The sequence below is a fragment of the Pteropus vampyrus genome, unplaced genomic scaffold, assembly GCF_000151845.1.
Source record: "Pteropus vampyrus isolate Shadow unplaced genomic scaffold, Pvam_2.0 Scaffold29, whole genome shotgun sequence".
Classification (NCBI taxonomy): domain Eukaryota; kingdom Metazoa; phylum Chordata; class Mammalia; order Chiroptera; family Pteropodidae; genus Pteropus; species Pteropus vampyrus.
The window spans coordinates 6765385-6784131 of NW_011888810.1; the positions used below are offsets into that span (position 1 = coordinate 6765385).

At 51.6% G+C, this 18747-nt stretch overlaps 3 protein-coding genes across 11 annotated transcripts in view; 2 read left to right on the top strand and 1 right to left on the bottom strand.

Annotated features, from left to right (window-relative positions):
• The window catches only part of NDRG4 (NDRG family member 4), a 40707-nt gene extending 30905 nt beyond the window's left edge, over positions 1-9802 (top strand). For both annotated transcript variants that reach the window (XM_011356658.2, XM_023528578.1), the window contains exons 4-16: positions 597-702; positions 957-1077; positions 1161-1223; positions 1395-1455; positions 2585-2671; positions 2748-2804; positions 3236-3339; positions 4217-4273; positions 4362-4413; positions 5379-5426; positions 5587-5622; positions 5738-5789; positions 8048-9802. In XM_011356658.2, coding sequence (XP_011354960.1) covers positions 597-702; positions 957-1077; positions 1161-1223; positions 1395-1455; positions 2585-2671; positions 2748-2804; positions 3236-3339; positions 4217-4273; positions 4362-4413; positions 5379-5426; positions 5587-5622; positions 5738-5789; positions 8048-8202 — 999 coding nt within the window. In that variant the 3' untranslated portion in view covers positions 8203-9802. The remainder of the gene's footprint in view (positions 1-596; positions 703-956; positions 1078-1160; positions 1224-1394; positions 1456-2584; positions 2672-2747; positions 2805-3235; positions 3340-4216; positions 4274-4361; positions 4414-5378; positions 5427-5586; positions 5623-5737; positions 5790-8047) is intronic.
• Positions 9803-10771: 969 nt separating this feature from the next.
• On the top strand, positions 10772-13844 carry SETD6 (SET domain containing 6). 2 transcript variants are annotated; one of them, XM_011356664.2, is made up of 9 exons: positions 10772-10867; positions 11095-11190; positions 11281-11425; positions 11501-11642; positions 11759-11953; positions 12067-12205; positions 12867-13047; positions 13209-13351; positions 13539-13844. In XM_011356664.2, the coding sequence occupies exons 1-9, from the start codon at positions 10841-10843 to the stop codon at positions 13842-13844; spliced, it is 1374 nt and encodes a 457-aa protein (XP_011354966.1). In that variant the 5' UTR covers positions 10772-10840. The 2 variants fall into 2 exon arrangements, with proteins under 2 accessions (XP_011354966.1, XP_011354967.1); XM_011356665.2 differs by having other exon boundaries at positions 12085-12205.
• Positions 13845-14726: 882 nt separating this feature from the next.
• Positions 14727-18747, bottom strand: part of CNOT1 (CCR4-NOT transcription complex subunit 1) — an 80986-nt gene continuing 76965 nt past the window's right edge. For 5 of the 7 annotated variants that reach the window (XM_011356663.2, XM_011356661.2, XM_011356659.2 and 2 more), the window contains 4 exons: positions 18295-18475; positions 16937-17069; positions 15878-16012; positions 14727-15724 (listed from right to left, as the gene is read on the bottom strand). In XM_011356663.2, the coding sequence (XP_011354965.1) occupies positions 15646-15724; positions 15878-16012; positions 16937-17069; positions 18295-18475 (528 nt within the window). In that variant the 3' untranslated portion in view covers positions 14727-15645. The remainder of the gene's footprint in view (positions 15725-15877; positions 16013-16936; positions 17070-18294; positions 18476-18747) is intronic. The other 2 variants (XM_011356662.2, XM_011356660.2) reach the window with 1 other exon arrangement.

Genomic DNA, 18747 nt, shown 5'->3' on the forward strand with positions numbered 1-18747 from the left:
TGAACTCCCAGCATCCCAGAGTGACCACTGCAGAAGGATTTGGTATGGGGGCCCGGGTATCAAACCAGGCCCTGCCTGAGGCCTTGGGGATCACAGGGAGTGGCATTCAAGGTGGAAGGAGTGGCAGGAGCAAGAGTGTGGAGTTAGCACCAGGCGTGGGGGTTGGGCTTGGTCAGCATGGGAGTGGTTACAGAGGATTCTAGGTGCGGGCTTTTGTGGGGATGAGATATTAGCCTCCAGGAGCAGCAGCCCTTGAAGGATTCCGAGTGGGGGAGGAACACGGTGAGGGCAGGACTCAGGCTGGAGGGGCCGCGGCGACACAGGGAAAACAGGCCTCACTGGACCCCGAGGGGCTGAGAACTGATCTGCAGACCGGTTCATGTGCCTGTGCCGGCCACTCCTGGGTAGGGGTGCTCCATCTGTTACATCCTCTCTTTGGGCTCTTTGGGGTGATGAGAACAGGATGTCCCACCCCTTGTGAGGCATGGAGGCTGCGCACAGGCCCAATGGCTCCACAGGCTGCCCCACAGCCTCTTTCTCCAGGAGAGCCAGGAGGGCGCACTGCCTAGAGTGTCCAGCACTGTCTCTCCCCCTAGGAACACGACATCGAGACGCCCTATGGCCTTCTGCACGTGGTGATCCGGGGCTCCCCCAAGGGGAACTGCCCGGCCATCCTCACCTACCATGACGTGGGTCTCAACCGTAAGTGCCCCCAGCCTCGTCTGGCTTTCTCCCACTTTGAATCTGCCAGAGCGGTGAGGCCTACCCCCCACCCCCACCCCGCACACAGGGCCGCAAAGATTCCCAGCCACACTTGGCTCTGTGTCCTTCGCCATTTGGGCCTTGGTTTCCCCACTGGACCATGAGGCTCATCACCCCTGCTTGGCCCTCCCTCTCAGAGCCACAGGCCTCCGCACCCCTCTGCTCAGCCACAGCTGAGAGGTGTGTCTTTGCAGACAAGCTCTGCTTCAACACCTTCTTCAACTTCGAGGACATGCAGGAGATCACGAAGCACTTCGTGGTGTGCCATGTGGACGCCCCCGGTCAGCAGGTGGGGGCGTCGCAGTTTCCCCAGGGGTAGGTCCCGGCAGCCCCCTCCCACTTTCTCCAGCCCTGTGTCCCAGGCCGCACCTGGGCCTGACCCCCCATTCTGCCTGCAGGTACCAGTTCCCCTCCCTGGAGCAGCTGGCTGCCATGCTCCCCAGCGTAGTCCAGCACTTCGGGTGAGTCCCTGCCCAGCCCCTGCCCTTATGCTGGGGGCTTGGGGTTCCCACCACCACACCACCCAGAGCCTCTAGGCTCCAACTGAGGGCTGTGGGTGAGGTCTGCTCTCTATGGCATTCCTGGGAAACGGCACCCCTAGCTCTGGAGTGACCAGCTATGCTCTCCACCAGGTTCAAGTACGTGATTGGCATTGGTGTGGGAGCCGGAGCGTATGTGCTGGCCAAGTTTGCAGTGAGTCTCCCATGCCCAGCTCCACCCCCCGCCCCCTCCCCCACCCCAGTGCCGGTCTTCCTGGAGGCAGCCCTTCAGCCTCAGCTGATCACCGTGGTGAACCAGGCCAACCTGCAGCTCTTCTGGAATCCTTTCCTCCTTCTCCGCTCCCCACTTCCTCTTCACTTAGAAAAGCCCTTTTTTTTCTTTTGTTCCTCTGAGGAAATTAACTTTTTAAAAAAGAGGTTATTTTTCCATACATTTCCTCAAACGACTATAAACTGTAACTTGCTTATTATCAAAAGCCGTATTTTCTGTTAGCAACAAACTATATAACTAATTACTCTAGCCACTAAATAAGGATGATCCTAATCACTTATTCACTAATTAGGGTAACATTTAAACATGAGTCATACTTTAAGCAAAAATTACACTTAAATTTGCAAGATTTAAAGTCATATTTCAGCAACATCACGTCGGGTGGGATCCTACAAGCTTTTCATCTCTAAAAACAAAAACTTAATTTTCAGGACACACAATATTTCTTCAAAAAGAAACAGAATTTTCAATTGCAGTTTCAATTTCAGCCCTTAACCATTTCGTTATGGGTAGACCACTCCCTGCCACCGTGAACTTCCCGCGACCTGAGTACTACATGTATGTCACCCCCTAAACATGGGCAAACAGTTGCACAGAAATTGGGGGTCTCCTTTACCATGGCTAGCAAAACCAGGCTTCGGTTCTCACACAATTAACATCACTGGGGCTTTGTTGTCTATAAAAGCAAAGAAACAAAATGTTTTATTGATGATGTTTAAGTTCTTAGTTTTACAACAGCAGCATCTCCAAAGATATTTGAAAGGGGGTGAAAAACAGTGATGTAGGCACAGATTCTAAATGAATCAAAGAATCTAGAAAGGTCCCAGGTGGGGAGGTGGGCGAGGGGACAGCATGCAGGTTCCTGGCTGTCACTCTCAGCTGCTGTTGGGTCACCATCAGTGTCATCCTGAAGCATGTCCTTCCCCTCAGACCCTCCCAGCCACCTGTGAGACAGGCAGAGCCAGAATTTTACAGCCTGTTTTCTAGGTAGGAAGTTTGGGGCTCCCCGCAGCCCACCCCATCCCCAAGCCCCGTTCTCCTTTCTGGGCAGCTCATCTTCCCCGACCTGGTGGAGGGGTTGGTGCTGATGAATATTGACCCCAATGGCAAAGGCTGGATCGACTGGGCGGCCACCAAGGTGAGCGTGGTCCCCCTGGCCGGGGGCGGGGGTGGTGAGGGGTGGCACTCACACTGGCCTCCAACTCGGCCCACAGCTCTCTGGCCTGACCAGCACTTTACCTGACACGGTGCTATCCCACCTCTTCAGCCAGGTAAGGGGGTGGGGCCATCCTCACAGGAGCAGGGCAGGCTGGGCTGAGGGTCTTGGGAGCCTTGGCATCTGCTGAAGGGCCTGGTTCTGCCCTGTCTCAGGGGCACCGAGGGCTCTGCCCTTCCCAGCCGGGCAGGAGGAGGAGGTGGGGGTTATGTGGCATCTGACTGTCTCACTCTGTCCTCTGTTATCGGCCACTATCCTGGGGCATCTGAGGGACACATGGGGGAGGCCTCCTCCCAGAACTCTGTGGAGCCTCCCCTCCCCTCCTGAGGTCCACCCCCCACATTCCAGAGGGTGGCTCCCACCCTCCACCCTGCCACAAAGGCGGCTCTGGCAGTGACACCTGCATGAGCCCCTCTGAGCCCATGTCCCCATCTGTCTACTCCCCTGCATGCGCCCTGCTCGTCCCGTCTGACCCCCTGAGCACAGGAGGAGCTGGTGAACAACACGGAGCTGGTGCAGAGCTACCGGCAGCAGATCGGGAACGTGGTGAACCAGGCCAACCTGCAGCTCTTCTGGAACATGTACAACAGGTGCGGGTGGCACGGGCTCCGCTCTGCAGCACCGGGGCACAGCTCGTCCTCCTGGGGACTCCTCACTACACCTGCCCGTGAGAGGAGGCCGGTGGGCAGGCGACACACTCTCCCGTTTGTAGATGTGCAGATTGTTAAACCTCCAGGAAGGGTCGCACACCCCAGAGAGGGCAGAGGGGGAGCAGGGCTTCAGACTCTGGTCTCTGGGCTCATCCATTCCTTCTCCTCCCTGGGGCGTTGCCACCGACAGCAGTGGGGGATGTGGGCAACATCCCTGACCCCCAACAACCCTGAGCCTAAGTGCTGACATCTGTAAAAGGGGAGGAGATTGGATGAAGTCAGTGGTTTTCAAGCTATGCTCCTCGGAGGCCCTGTGAAGGTTGCGCTGCAGGGAGGTGGCCGAGCCCCCTACTTGCCTGCCCTCGCTTCTTTTCCACAAATATTTACCAAGCACCAGCTGTGTGCAGAGGCCCCGAGAAACAGTGGAGAGTGATAGGTGAGGACTCTCATGGCACAGGTGGTGGAGTCATCCAGGGAGTGCTTTGAGGGGGGTGTAGGGAGAGCCAAATTTGAGGGCCCACTTGGCATGAGTCTGGGGGGTCTAGGAAGAAGTCACACGTGAGGGGAGCCCTAAAGCTGAACAGGTCCCTGTCTCTGTTTTACCGGTTGGGGTCTGTAAGGCCTTGTTCCACTGCTGAGACAACTGGATGAGCTTGAGCCCCAACTCTGGGGCCGGCGCGGGGCCTCCAGGGATATTGGACCCTAACTGACATTGTGGGGAGATGGGTTGGAGGGTGGCTGAAATAACCAAAGTGTCGGGCTTGGGGGCCGCCTCCCCTACCCAGTCTTGGAATGCCACCTCTGCCTCTCCCTGTAGCCGCAGAGACCTGGACATTAACCGGCCCGGAACAGTGCCCAACGCCAAGACACTCCGGTGAGTGTCCCCTTACCCTCCCGCCGCCCCTTTTTGTGTGCCCCTCCCCCCCAGTCCATGCCAGACAACGCTTTCTCTGTGTCTGCAGCTGCCCCGTGATGCTCGTTGTAGGGGATAATGCGCCTGCTGAGGATGGCGTGGTGAGTGAAGCAGTTCGCCCTGACTGGGGGTGTGGGCAGGAGTAAGGGGGTCATTGGCCTTTGGCCAGCAGGGCCAATTCTTGACTCTGCCCAGGGGAACCACAGGAGCAGGCACTGGACGGTGGGCTCCTCACCCAGCTTCTTCACAGTCCATCACCGCCTGGCACAACCCCCAGCCCTTCAGTGAGGGAGGCTGGAGACCAGCGGGGCCTGGGGCTGGGGCCAGGCCTCTGGTGGCCCTTCCTCCTCCAGCCCCCAGCAGTACAGCCCCACATCAGTCCCCAGAGACTAAGGTCTCTCTTTTCTCTAAAATTTGATTATGAAATAAGTAATTTCTGAGCACAATGGTGGTCCCCCTTTGCCCATCACTTGTACCCGTTACCTTTGGGGTTTGTGTGTTACCTCTCATGTTGGAACTCTGGGAGCAGGCAGCCTGGGCGGGGCTTTCATGTCCCCCTCGGCACAGGTCGGGGATCCGGCAGTGCCCTGGGCAGCTCCCAGCGTGCAGGAAGCTACCACACTCTCCCTGTGCCTGAGGTGTCAGAGGCGCAGGGTTGTGGGCTGTGCCAGCCGTCTTGACCCCGGCAGAGGCCCCAGAGTCTGCTGCTGACCCCTGACTTCCCCGTCACCTCTTTGCCTGGGTCCTGGCGTGTTTCCAGCCACTCCTGCCAAGGTGGCCTTGGCTCCTCATGAGGACATCGCCGGGCCCCACCAGCAGTTGCGAGTGTAGTTCAAGGGCCTCAGGCCCCTCTGTAGGCCTGTCCTTTCAGAAGGTGGCCTGGGGAGCCTCAGCCCTCAGCCGGGGCCCGGGTGCTGGCCCGTGTCTGCCGCCTGCTCTCGTTCCTCAGCAGCAGAGCCTCCCGGACCTGTGGATAGAACCTGCTTAACAGCTGGGGCAGGGGCTTCCCGAGACCCGCAGGGGCTGGGGCTGCCTTGCTCTGCTGAAGCTGGCTCCTTGTCCCCAGGTTGAGTGCAACTCCAAACTGGACCCCACCACCACGACCTTCCTGAAGGTGAGGCCTGCTCCCCAGCCTTGGCTGGGTGCCCCCACCTGTGGGCCCAGCCAGGGCGGGAGCAGGACAGTATATCTGGTCACAGAGCCTGTGCAGGTGTGTGAGGGCCAGGCACGGTGTTGGGTGTGCTCTGCTCAGCTCACTTCTCTCTCTCCTACAGATGGCAGATTCCGGGGGTCTCCCCCAGGTCACACAGGTGAGACTCTTGGCTCACCCTCCCTCCCTTATCCAGCCTGGGGTCAGGGAGCCTCCCTCATCCCTGCAATCCTAGGCAGCCAATCAAAGTCTGTGCCTGTCCCTCCTTCCTGCAGCCGGGGAAGCTGACTGAAGCCTTCAAATACTTCCTGCAAGGCATGGGCTACAGTAAGTACACCCCACCCCAGAAACTGGTAGCAGGCGGCAACGCTGGGCTGATGCACCCATCAGGCGGTGCTGAGAAGCCTGTGGGCAGTTAAGGTCTGTGTTACTGGGGACCTGGATGCTGGGCAGTTCTCACCACATGCTGCCTGCTGCTGCCAGGACACCTCCACCTAAGTTGTAAGGCAGTTCTCCCAGGCCACACCCAGCTCTCCTGGCCCTGGGAGCCTTCGGGGCACCGTTCTATGACATGGCTGGGCCTGTAGGAGTGGAGGGCTCTCTCTTCTCCCAGCCCTGGGGAACCAGGGCCCAGGCTAGGTGCTGCCCGGGCCAGGGAAGCCTGCCTGAAGGAGATTCATACACACCCCCGACTCCCTGTTGATCCTGGAGCACCTGAAAAGGGCTTTTTTCACCATGGTAGATGGTGCATCAGAAGAGTTGGCTTGGAGTCTGGGGACTGGGGAAGGTACATGGGGCCATCTGGTTGTTAGGAGAGCTGAAGGTGGCTGGGCTGGGCATTCTGAAGATCCTGGGATAATAAGGCTTTGGGTAGCCCTGGCTCCCTGCCCCCATTCCAGTCTCTGAACTTCCCCTTGTGCGGAGATGAGGCTCCCAGACTGTGCTTGTGAGCCCCCCAACACATATGCACGTGCATCTCCTCGACCCCTCTCCCCACACCTGGCTCCTACTGAAAGCACACTTCCTCTCCCTGAATTTGTTTTTGTTCCCCTCACACGTCAGCCTCTGGAGCTCGTGCCTCGTTGGGAGGACAGGCCTGTGGGAGAAGGCAGCAGGGCACATCCAGGAATAGAGTCCCCCTGGCCCCCAGAGGCCTGCCAGCTTCTCTGTGCAGAAGTAGGGCAATGAGAGGCCGAGGCCGACAGCGAGATGCAGCAGGAGCTCTGAGGCTGGGCCTGAGCTTGGGAGGCGCCGAGTGAGCATGTGTGGGATGGGTGGATGAGCAGTGCTTGTCAGGGGCTAGATGAGTTCTCAGAGGCCCGAGAGGAATACTACCAGGCAACCCAAAAGCTGGGAGGGATTTGGGAGGTCGTACAGGCCTCCCCCATTCTGTACATGGGGAGACCGAGGCCCAGCAGAACAGCAAGTACACTGGGACTGGGATATGGGCCCCAAAGCCTTGTAGACATGAGCCCCTCGGTGCCAATAGCCCAGGCTGGAGAGGCTGGGGTGAGATGTGTGACCCCACCCCACTGTCGGAGCTCTTAGGGCCAGGCTGAGACCAATCAGTGGCTGCTGCTCGTGGGTGGGCAGGAGTGGGCTTCCTGAGGCTCTGGCCGCCCCACCCCAGCCCTCAGTGCCTGTCCTTTCATCTCATCTGGTCCATCTCAACACCCTCGCCTTGCTGGACCGCGCTCCTCACCGTGTTCCGTCTTCCCCACCCCGCCCGCCCCTCTCCGGCTCTGTCTTCTCTCTTAGTTCCGTACTTGAAGGACCGAAGGCTGAGTGGAGGAGCAGGTAGCCCCACGGCCCCTCCCCTGATGCATGGACCCCCCTGCCCCCCGGCCTCCCCCTGCTCCTTCCTCTGTGCAGTGCTGAGCCAGGACGCATCTTGCTGTGGTTTGGAACCTTCTCATGTCCTCGATTCCAAAGCTCCAAAGAGTCCCCTTCCTCAGGTCCTGGGCCACGTGGCTCCGTCCCACTTCAAGGCTATCAATTGGCTGGGTTTCAAAGAGTCTTGCTTCTCGGTTGCCATGGACTGTGTGGCTTCCGGAGCTCTGGCAGGTGGAACTAGAGTTTGAGCCCAGACCTGGCCCTGGAGGCAGGGGTGCCTGGCCATGCCCAAGCCAGACAGGTGGCGGTTGAGTTCAGGAGGGCTGAGTCTCACTTGTGAAACTACGAATAAGGGCAAGAAAGGCATTTAGAGCAGTTTGAGTTCACCGCATCTTGTCTTCCTTTACAGAAGTAGTCCTACTCTCCCGGTCCACCATCCTCTCGAAGGAGACATAGTTGAAAATAATGTCCCATCCGTGTACCAGCTCAAGGATGCCTGGTCAACTCCCACCCCGTTTTGGCCGTAGCTCTGGCCAGCTGCTGTGAGAGGGTCCTGCTGGCCTCTGTGGCCCCCGCCCTTTTGGCCCGTTCATTGTCACTGGTGTTGCATGCCTTGGACTTGACAGAGCAGACGCCAGAGCCCTGGCTTGGGATGGGTCTCGCTGGCTGCTTTGCTTTGCGTGAATCCTCCTGCCTGCTGGCACACAGCCCTGCCTGCTGGATCTCACGCCTGGTCCCATCTCTGTCCACAGTGCCCTCGGCCAGCATGACCCGTCTCGCCCGCTCTCGCACCGCATCACTCACCAGTGCCAGCTCGGTGGACGGCAGCCGCCCCCAGGCCTGCACCCACTCGGAGAGCAGCGAGGGGCTGGGCCAGGTCAACCACACCATGGAGGTGTCCTGTTGAAGCCCTTGGTCCCCTGAAGACACCCACGTGCCCCCACCCGCATTGATGTCCCACTGCCATCCTCGCACTGGCTCCCTTTCCCTCTTATTTTTGTGACGGTGAAGGGGAGGAAATGGGGTTACTTCTCTTTTGTTTAAAAAGATGAGGGGGTCCATCTTAGATCTGCAGCAGCACAGCCTCCAGATGGTTTGAGGGGCTCAATCTTCTCCACCCCCACCTCACTCACCTTGTTAACCTGGCTAACTTCGACCCCTCTCTTCCAACTCCCCGCTACCCAGGCACAGTCAGGGCGGGGTCCAGGGTGGAAGGGGATCAGCTAAGGCAAGACTGAGTCTTTCTCAGGCCAGGATCCAGGATAATATTGTGGATTAAACAAAGAGCATGGGATGACCCGCTAGGACAAGCACATTTGAAGATGGCATAGGGTTTTGAGGTGGTGGCTGCTGGGACAGCAGGAACATGGGGTCCAGCTCAGGCATTGACATGAGAATCGGGAGTCAGCAGCAGGGAGCATTTGAAGGTGAGGACCCCTGGAGCTCTGCAGGCCCCTTCCCCCTACACCAGCCCCTCTACTGAGCACATCTGTTTGTCTGTGGCACATGTGACAATCATCTGAACAGTATCCACAAAGACGCGCTCTGACGGGCAGCTGTTTGTTGGTGCTCTCTGGCAGGCCTTGTGCTGTAGGGACAGGCAGACAGGGGCTGGAGGGGGTTTCTCTGTCAACACAGAGGACTCCGAGGGCAGAAACCCCACAGACTGTCTCTTCCAGCCCCCACACTCCACCACCTTGGCCTGTCCCATTTCTGAGCCAAGGCCCTGAGGCAGAAAATCTCTTGGTCCTCCATCTCCATAGGACCTGACTTGGGGGCTGAGGTTAAAGACTGGGATAGCCAGTGAGAATTGAGTGCCCAGGACTGTGCCATATACTTCTCTTCCACCACCTTATCAGGTAGACTCTCCTGGCCCAGAAACCAGAAGCCATTTGTCTCGGAGCCTAAATCAATTGCCACAAACCCCAAAATGAGTAAAGGGAGAGGGGAGAGAGCTATGAGAAATATAGGGCTGGGGTGGGGGTGGGGGGGTGGAGGCTCTGAAGCTGAGAGGACACCTGCATCCACATTTCCTCTGCACATATCACCCCTTCTATAATCTTAAGCCATCACTAGACTGCTCTAGAGCCTGGTGGAGTGTTAGTCTGTCCCCAGTTCTATTCACTCACGTGCTTCCTTTGAATATCAAATGTGACTGAAAAGCTGGTAGAATTAATCCCTCTTACTGTAGATAGTGCTGCAAGTCTTGGATTTTTTTTTTTTTTTGCTGTGTTCTTTCAGATGAGATATCTATAAATATCTATACATTATATATATGTATATTGGGTCCTGCGTGTGGTTTTACATTGGAGGTTATCTCTGGCCAAAGTGATTACTTTTAATGGAGTTTATTATTTTCCTGTCTGTACAGAGTGAAGAGACTAATTTTGTGTATTCTAGTGGCTAATGTCATGAGACTTGGAAGTGACAAAATGTAAAACAAAAACCCTTGTCAACGTAGAAAGAGTTAACTGTGCTGAATAATAAAGAAACTAAGAAGAATTCAAGTGATGTCATGCCCATTATGGAAGCTTTTGAAGAGACAGAATGTTTAGGCTGGTGAGACTAGTGCTTCTTGGGTTGAGGTGGGGTTGAGCATGCAGGCCGAGGACAGACATTTCCAGCCATCTCTGTTTCCACTTCTTGTCCTACCAATCCTTACATTAATTCTACAGGATAGATATTATCTTAGTTTCACAGCTCAGGAAACTGAAAGCTCAGGCTAAGGGCTTTGCCCTCGTAAGTCAAGATGGGAACTAGTTTTGGCACCGACTTTAAAAAACATGCCTCTAACCTATACATTTGCTGCCTCCTTTTCTTAAATTTAACGGTTAAACATGGGAAATAAGTCAGCCATTTAACCAATAAATCGATATTGAGCTCTTGCTGTGTCAGCTAATAAAGCAAGTAAATAAAAATAAAACCCACCGTGTCCTATGCAGAAGATGAAAACAGCCTGGGCAAAGGGCTCTGTTCTAGTTCTGGGAGCCCTTCCAACGCCACTCTTGACACACACGCACACATGCATACGCAGAGTTGCGCGCGCAAACTGCTCTAATTGAGCAAATAACGGTTAGATGGCCATAGCTAATGAGGGCTCAAGATCAAGAAGGCAGGCCGGCGCCACCTGGGTGCGCTCAAAGCCGGCAGCTGCGAGGCCCTCAGCTTCGCATCCAGAAACCGGATTTTGTCCTTCATCTGGACGTCTACGCCGAGTCTCAGCTACCTGAGACCAAAGGGGTGGGTTTTGCCTGGCTCAGAACTAGGCTCGAACTAGGGTCCACGTCTTCCTGCACCCGACTGCACGTTTTCTAAACCCAATGGGGGACACGCGGACTCAAAAAGATGCTCTCGGGAGGAATGATTTGACCAAGTGCAAATCCGCACTTGTTTTCCACGTGGACTCTGACACGAGCCTCACGTGGTCCGTGTGACGGGTCGGAGTATAGGTCCCGCCCCCGAGCGTCCCGCCCGGAGGTGTGGCCAGGGACGCCGGAAGCGCCCGTGCGGCTCTGCAGACTTTGGGAGCCGCACCCCCTCGGACCATGGCGACGCAGGCGAAGCGCGGGCGGGTAAGTCGCCGGTGGCTAGTGCCGGGCTCACCCCTCTCCCCCGCGCCTCGCGCTGCCCCGCCCGCAGTCGGTTTCGCGAAGGGGCCCCCTCCACTCCCTCCCTCGGGTCACTTGAGGATCTCGGGCCCCCCTCCCCCACCCAAAGCCCTTCCTCCGCGCGCGCCGCCATCGCCCCGCCCCCAGAGAGCTTTCCGGGGCGGGGCCTCTACTGCTCTCGGTTGTGTCAGGTGGCAGGGCCTGTGGGCGCCCGCGACCCGGACCTGGATCCGGTGGCCGGCTTCTTGAGCTGGTGCCGGCGCGTGGGGCTGGAGCTGAGTCCCAAGGTGAGTGAGAGTGGGGATGGAGGTACGGCGGACGGTGGGGCAGAGGGGCGCGGCGCGGACCAGGTCTGATCGACCGCTCCTCCCGCTCAGGTGGCGGTGAGCCGGCAGGGCACGGTCGCCGGCTACGGCATGGTGGCCCGGGAGAGCGTGCAGCCCGGGGAGTTGCTGTTCGCTGTGCCGCGGGCCGTGCTGCTGTCACAACACACCTGCTCAATCAGTGGCCTGCTGGAGCGAGGTGGGCATGCCAGCGGGGGTGGGACACCGCGGCGGCCCCGCGGGCCGCGCTAGCAATCTCTCCTGTCTCCCTCAGAACGAGGCGCGCTGCAGAGTCAGTCGGGTTGGGTGCCGCTGCTGCTGGCGCTGCTGCACGAGCTGCAGGCCCCGGCCTCGCCGTGGACCCCCTACTTTGCGCTCTGGCCAGAGCTGGGCAGCTTGGAGCACCCCATGTTCTGGTGAGAGCCGTAGGAGGGGCTGGGGAGCGCCGGCATAGTAGTTTGGCTCGACCGCCCTGGCACGCACTAGCCCCGGTAGAGCATGCGAAGGAAATCTGGGTGGGGGTCTCCTGCAGGCCCGAGGAGGAGCGCCGGCGGTTGCTGCAGGGCACAGGGGTACCTGAGGCCGTGGAGAAGGATCTGGCCAACATCCGCAGCGAGTACTATTCCATCGTGCTGCCCTTCATGGAAGCCCACCCCGATCTTTTCAGCCCCCGAGTTCGCTCCCTGGAACTCTACCACCAGCTCGTGGCTCTTGTGATGGCCTACAGGTCAGTGAGCAGACGCTGAAAGGGCCCTTTTCTTTAGAACTGTATTGAGGGACGAGGGGAAAGAACAGCGAACCCCACCCACCTCCAGTATCTCACACTACAATGGGCATTAGCCAAGCTCTCTATGGCAGCTTTCAGGAACCACTGGAGGAAGAGGATGATGAAAAGGAGCCAAACTCCCCTTTGATGGTGCCTGCTGCAGACATACTAAACCACTTAGCCAGTCACAATGCCAATCTGGAATATTCTCCAGTGAGTGGATCCTTCTCAGTTCTTGTCCTTATGTGCATCCATGACTGTGTATTTGATTCAGACCAGTGCCTGTCATTTATTCCAGCCTTGCAATTGGGCTAAGTGGGCTCTAGTCTCATGCTAATGTTTCCTGTATTGTGTGCATTTGCATATTCCAGTGAAATAGTTTGAACACAAACATCTCAAAGCCCTCAAAGAGAGTTGTGTTAACCCTCTGGTGAACTTTATTCCCATCATTTACTTGGTGGTAGAGATTAGCTGCTCTGCAAGGTGCTAGGGAGCCATGATTGTGTTTATGTCAATTCTCTATGTGGAAAGTGCCACGATTCAGGTTTATGAAATTAAAAATTAGGAAATGGCTGTTATTTTTTCATCCTTACCCCCATTTACCTTTCCTACTTTAATCTAGGTTTAATTGTTCGTTATTGCAGAGATTCACCTAATAAAACATTGAGGCTGACCTTTGACTTTTGTAGGCCTCATCCCTTTCATTCTACAGTACAGGATTTTAACAGGAACTAAAAGTAGACTTTTGGTGGAATAGCACAGCATCAGCCCCACTGCTGAGCTATACCTGCTGGAGGCTCTTCCTAAGAGGGAAGTAACCTTCATGGGGCTGGCTTGGGAAGGGCCAGGTCCCAGCTTCTCCCTTCCTCTCCAGAATTATCTTCGGATGGTGGCTACTCAGCCCATTCCTAAAGGCCATGAGATTTTCAACACTTACGGGCAAATGGCTAACTGGCAGCTGATTCATATGTATGGTTTTGTTGAACCATATCCCAACAATACAGATGACACAGCTGACATTCAGATGGTGACAGTTCGTGAAGCAGCATTACAGGGTGAGTGTCAGATTAATTGTCTTGGATGCTGGCGGATGTACCTGTATCCCTGCCCAGCTGCTGTGCTAAATAGCAGCACTTGCCTCTTTTTCGTAGACTAGGTGCTAGACTAAGGAGAAATTAGGGTACACTCAGTTTTTTCACACTATTACTTTTTATAGGAACAGAAGTTGAAGCTGAAAGGGTCCTGCTGTATGAACGCTGGAATTACTTATGCAAACTGGAGATGGTAGGGGAAGAGGGAGCCTTTGTGATTGGGCGGGAGGAAGTGCTGACTGAAGAGGAACTGACCACCACACTCAAGGTAAAGGGCTGAGAATGGCCATTTAATGCTGAAAATAGCTTAAGTATTTAGAACTAGATAAAGCTATGAGAGGAAAGGTGGGGTGGAGGGAGAGGACACTTAAATGCTGCCAAGTTGGCTTCCCTAAATCAGTTTCAGAAATACACAATAGTATATCCTATTAATAGGGCCTCATGGTTGCTTCTAGGTACTCTGCATGCCAGCTGAAGAGTTCAGAGAGTTTAAAGACCAGGATGGATGGGGAGATGATAAAAAGGAAGAAGATAGCCTGACAATCACAAATATCCCCAAGCTCAAAAAATCATGGAGACAGCTTCTTCGGGACAGTGTTTTGCTGACCCTGCAAACCTATGCTACAGATTTAAAAACCGAGCAAGATTTACTCAGTAACAAGGAGGTCTATGCCAAACTCAGCTGGAGGGAACAGCAGGCTTTACAGGTTCGGTATGGTCAGAAGATGATCTTACACCAGCTGTTGGAACTGACAGGGTAGCAGGTTCCCTGCTGCCTGAAGAACATCCAGGAGAACTTATTCTAAGTTATTCATTGATGCTTGAAAAGGAAGAAAATTAGGATCTTTTGATTATTAAATGCCAAAAGGAAAAAAAAGAACCAAAGGTGGTATGCTAGGATTAACTGAGGTAAGGGTGGTATGTTTATGGATTGGGAACCACTGCTGTCTGTCACCAAGACTAACCAATACATTTTACAGCTGTTTTGTTCTGTTTGAACCAAAGTGAGAACTGCAGTTATGACAGGAATAGGTCTTGTATTTGATGTTTAATAACATGGACTTTGAAAGTAGACCTGCTTAAAATCTGGGTCTCTGAGCAAATTACCTTTTTAAAAAAAGACTGTTTCAAAAGTGTTAGAGGGTTTATATGTAAGTTTTAATTCCTCAGCAGTCGGAAGTTTGCTGTAGATGGCACAACTCACCCTCAGGGAAGAAGAAACCCTAAGATACCATATTCAAGCCCCGCTTAAGATTTCTACTATTTATTTAATCTTGAACCTTTTTGTCTTCGGGCCATAAAACCTGATAGCCATTAAAGGGAAGGCTAAGTATTAAATATATACTTCTTTTAAAAATTATATCAAAATGAGGGAACAGGATATTTAAAAATGGGTGTTTTATAATTATTTAACTATAGAAACCCACTCTCACAATTTTCCACTAGTGACAAGGAACAGGAAGAAATAAATCACTTTATCGCTTGTTTAAACATGCCAGACTAGTTAGTAGTGGGGAAGATCTACCATTAGCAAGAAGCCGGTGTTCCCCAAAGGCCCCAGGCTTTGCAAGGGTGGGTTGTCCACGTCCCTCCTCACCACCAGCACTGGCTGCTGCTACTGAGAAAGGCACAGTGGACTCACGTGTGTGGCATGACTTTTAATGTTTGACTGCAGTATGCACATACATAGAAGAAGTAGGGGAGCTAAAAGCCCAGGAACTAGAAAGGCTACAAAATACAACACATGGACCAATACATTTACAAAACATTCAAAATCCTTACAAAAGGGGCTGTATTGGTCCTTTTGACTTTTGTTCAACTGAGCCTGGGATAATGGAGAGCAATTCATACTATTTGGTTCCCTTTCCTCACAGTTTTACAAGTTATCAGGAGAGATGGGGAGCTTTAGGCCTGGCCTGGTTTCCCTTTATTTTAAAAAGAGCTGTGTCTCACAGGGCCCAAGTGGTATGGTCTCAAGCAGTCAACTGTAGATCGGGGGAGGAAGCAAAACAAAAACTCATGGGATTGCAATTGTGAGCTCTACCAGGTTCCCTGACATACCAAATTCTAGCATAACCACATTTTTAAAAACTTTGATTTTCAAGGTCCCCTGTCCTCATTAAAAAAATAAGTTACATAATATTTAAACTGGCTTTTTTGCTATTCTTTGGGACACCAGGAATGTCAGAAGATATGGAGCTATGTCCCCAGACAAGTACATGGTATCAGCAGCTTCTTCAGTTACAAGCTGAGCAGGTACCAGTTTATCTACTTGCCTTGGACACATTTTGCACAAACCCAAGAAGTTCCAGACAAAGGTTTTCTCTGTCATATATTTACACAAGTTCAAAATGATATTCACAGCATCTTCTAAATTTTGGCCAAGAGTCAAAAAATGCATTTAAACTTTGGAACTTGCCCACATAGACAGGAAGCTGACCCAAAGAGTAATTGGGGCAGATACCCGAGAACCAAAGGGCTGAGAACGTCAGGAAAAGCTGAAATGATTCTTCAGCCAGTTTATGAACTTGGGACAGCCAGGCAACAGAGATGAAGTTCCATCTAACTGGCACCGGTCCCTTCCATTACTTGTTGAGCCTGCTTCTGTCCCATGCAGCACTGTGCAACCGACTGGAATAACCTGAAGAAGGGAGACAGACAGTTACAGAAAAGTTCAGGCCTGAAAATAGCTTCTGTCTCATTAGCTTTGGCAACTACTACCTTCTAATCACCCACCCTGGCTGGACCCTTCAAATTATTCTCATTCTCCTACAATTAAAAAATTTTAACTTACTTTTCAATTTCTGGGGCACAGTGTACAAACTCGTGGTTCCAGAACTTAAATGCTGGATTTTTAATCAGCTCAATGAAGGTAATAAGAAGACCCCAAGGATGTGGCCTATTTACAATCAACCGTTCCAAGAGAACCCTGGGGAAGGAGAGAAGTTAGTGAATTTACAGAGAAACACATCCGTGACCATTTACCCTTTACTAAAAACAGATTAATCTCTATATTCCATATAGCATGTTTAATGCAAGTGGATTCTAGAATTAGAAAACGTGGGTTTGAATCCCCCTCTTCCTATTACTAAGCCCAGAAAACTAAGTAAGGTAAAATAAAGACAACATAAGATTACATGGTACAACATATTCTAGTGCTACTAGTACATGTATAAATTGGTGTTAATTTTTTTGAATGGCAGTTAGTGATGACCTAGCCAACTGTACCTCTAAATTTACCCTAAAGAATAAAAGATTTTAAGTACAAGGAAGTTTACTATATAATCACAAGATAAGACATTATCATCTAAACATCCAGTAGAAACACCGTTATCTAATTCCCACAAACTATGTCTAGTTTTTAAAGTATTCTCTCACTAGAATCTACCCATTTCCTAATCTCTAATGCTGTGTACAGTCCAAGCAATCTGCAGCAGATTCCTAACTATCATTAGGAAAACACAAGTATGACCTTGTTCTGCTTAAAACGTTTCAACATAGAGGTAATGAAGAAAACCATGTCCAAGCTCTTTAACATGGGCTTTAATAAGCCTGTGTGATTCACACTGGTTAAAAGTGCTGCCACCACCACCTGAGAAAAATTCCCAACCTTCAATCAAAATGCTGGTGCCTTCCGATGAATACTTTATTTCAGCAACGATTATGATTTGTAATTCTCTACCAGTGATATTTTTGTGACCATCAGACTTAATGTAAGAGGGCAGGAACCATGTCCCCCACATCCTACATTTGTAACACACAAAAGATGCTCAGTGAACACTGAAATGCACAGTAAAACCAAATTCATAAGAGGTACCACTCAGAAGCATCTGAAAAGCAAACCCTCTCTTACCTTGTGATCTGTTCTTGGATAGCTTCAGTGTTGGCCTCTGCAAAGAGATACAGCATGGTGCAGCTGAAGTAGTGAGTGTGGCTATTTGGGTACCGCAGCTGATTTGCAATTGCATTCAAAAAGAGATACCGGCCTAGAAATCAAGAAAGTTCAGCTTAGTGAGGACCTGCTCTGTTAAGGCCAATATGAGAAGAGAAATCATTCCTCACTGGCTACGGTTTGGATTTCTGATACGGGCTTTCAAATTATCCTGTGTTTCTTAGGTCCTCAAGAATTTTCATTTCTGTGGGTTTTAGCATTTTCCAGTTTTAAACTTTAAAAATATATATTAAAAATGGACCTAATGCCTATTAATAACTGCATATTGTTAATAAAAATACTTCCCCCCAAAAATTAGTGATTTATTTCTGCCATGTGTTCAAACTGTTCATGAGTGCAAAAAAGGCAAAGGTATTGTTTTGACCTCTTTCCCCAGGGTTCTCAGACCACACTATGAGAGCTAAACTATATTGGAATAAATATCTATCATCTTAACTGGGTTTGGCTGTCTGCCTCTGCACGATGCTACTCGTGTCTGTAACGTTCTCACAGAGCTTTAACGTGGCCCTCAAGGCTGCCCTCCTTTTTTGCTGCGCTTTGGACATCAGGGTATTCCATTTTGTTAAATCTTGATTTCAAGCTGTCTCAAATCCAAATCCCTTCTACAAATAGGCAAACAGTATATACATACTCAAGATTAACTTGCCTCTCGAGTCCATCACAGAGTTAAAAGTAAACATCCTTCTAAAGTATGTGTGTGTGCTAAAGTGGGCAGGACTGTATAGCTGGTTAGCACCTACTGGGGTCTCTATTACATAAGAATATAGAACACTAAAAGAAATATAGTTCAACCAGACAAGATGCAACCTATAATAGGAATTATTATGTGAACTTTTTGTAGAGCAAGTAAGGAAAGTCTTATTCATTAAAGTTTACACACCTAATATAAACATGATGCCTGATAAATAGGCACCTACCTACAAGTGCTGGGGGAAAGGCAGGCTAACAAAGCAATGTAGCTTAAGCCTATTTTTAAAGATAGGATATTAAAAGGAATATGTTTATTTTCAGACCAAAAAAAATAAACCACTGCAGTCATCTACACTGAAAATATTAACTGATGCAGTAAGAATTCTGGAACATTCTTTTATACTTTTCTGCATTGAGCAGATACTATCTAGTTAAAAATAAAATAACCAGCCAGACCCATGAACACGTCGACAGACCTTTGTCAATTGTGGCTTAATGTATTTTTATGACCGGAATGTGGCAGAAATTACAGAGAATTTAACACTGAGAACTGAGTTAACTTTACTCACCTTCAGTGTCCAAGTCCACAGCCAGGTTCTGGAATATGTCCATGTGAGCCGAGTGGGTGATCGTGCTCATTGAAGGTGTGCTGCCCTTGTTGTGGATGTGTGCAATGGCCTGAGTCCCTACATAGAGCACCAGTGCATTGATGAGCTGGAGGTTGTAGCGATTGCCAGGCTCATTGGACACCTAAATGAACAAAATAGAAAGCTCCTGAAGCTCCTGACTTATCCTCAGAGAACTGATTTGGGCATTTATCTCTAAACCCTTTTTGTGTCTTTGTAGAAAAGGATGAACTGCTCTCAACATCCTTTGTGATTTAAATTTTAGAAAATTTTTTGACTTTGAAGTTATTTAACAAATACACAGTTGCCCAAAGGTTGTGGTTGTGTCAACTAACATTTGAGAACCAAAACTTTAACAGGTACCAGCACAAAATTAAAGTTTATAAAGTCAAAGTA

Bases quoted from the DNA above. Each gene is read 5' to 3' on its own strand.
- SETD6 (XM_011356664.2), top strand. From the start codon at position 10,841: ATGGCGACGCAGGCGAAGCGCGGGCGG. The intron at 11,191-11,280 runs GTGAGTGAGAGT...CCTCCCGCTCAG, and splicing joins GGCTGGAGCTGAGTCCCAAG to GTGGCGGTGAGCCGGCAGGG. The intron at 13,048-13,208 runs GTGAGTGTCAGA...TACTTTTTATAG, and splicing joins TCGTGAAGCAGCATTACAGG to GAACAGAAGTTGAAGCTGAA.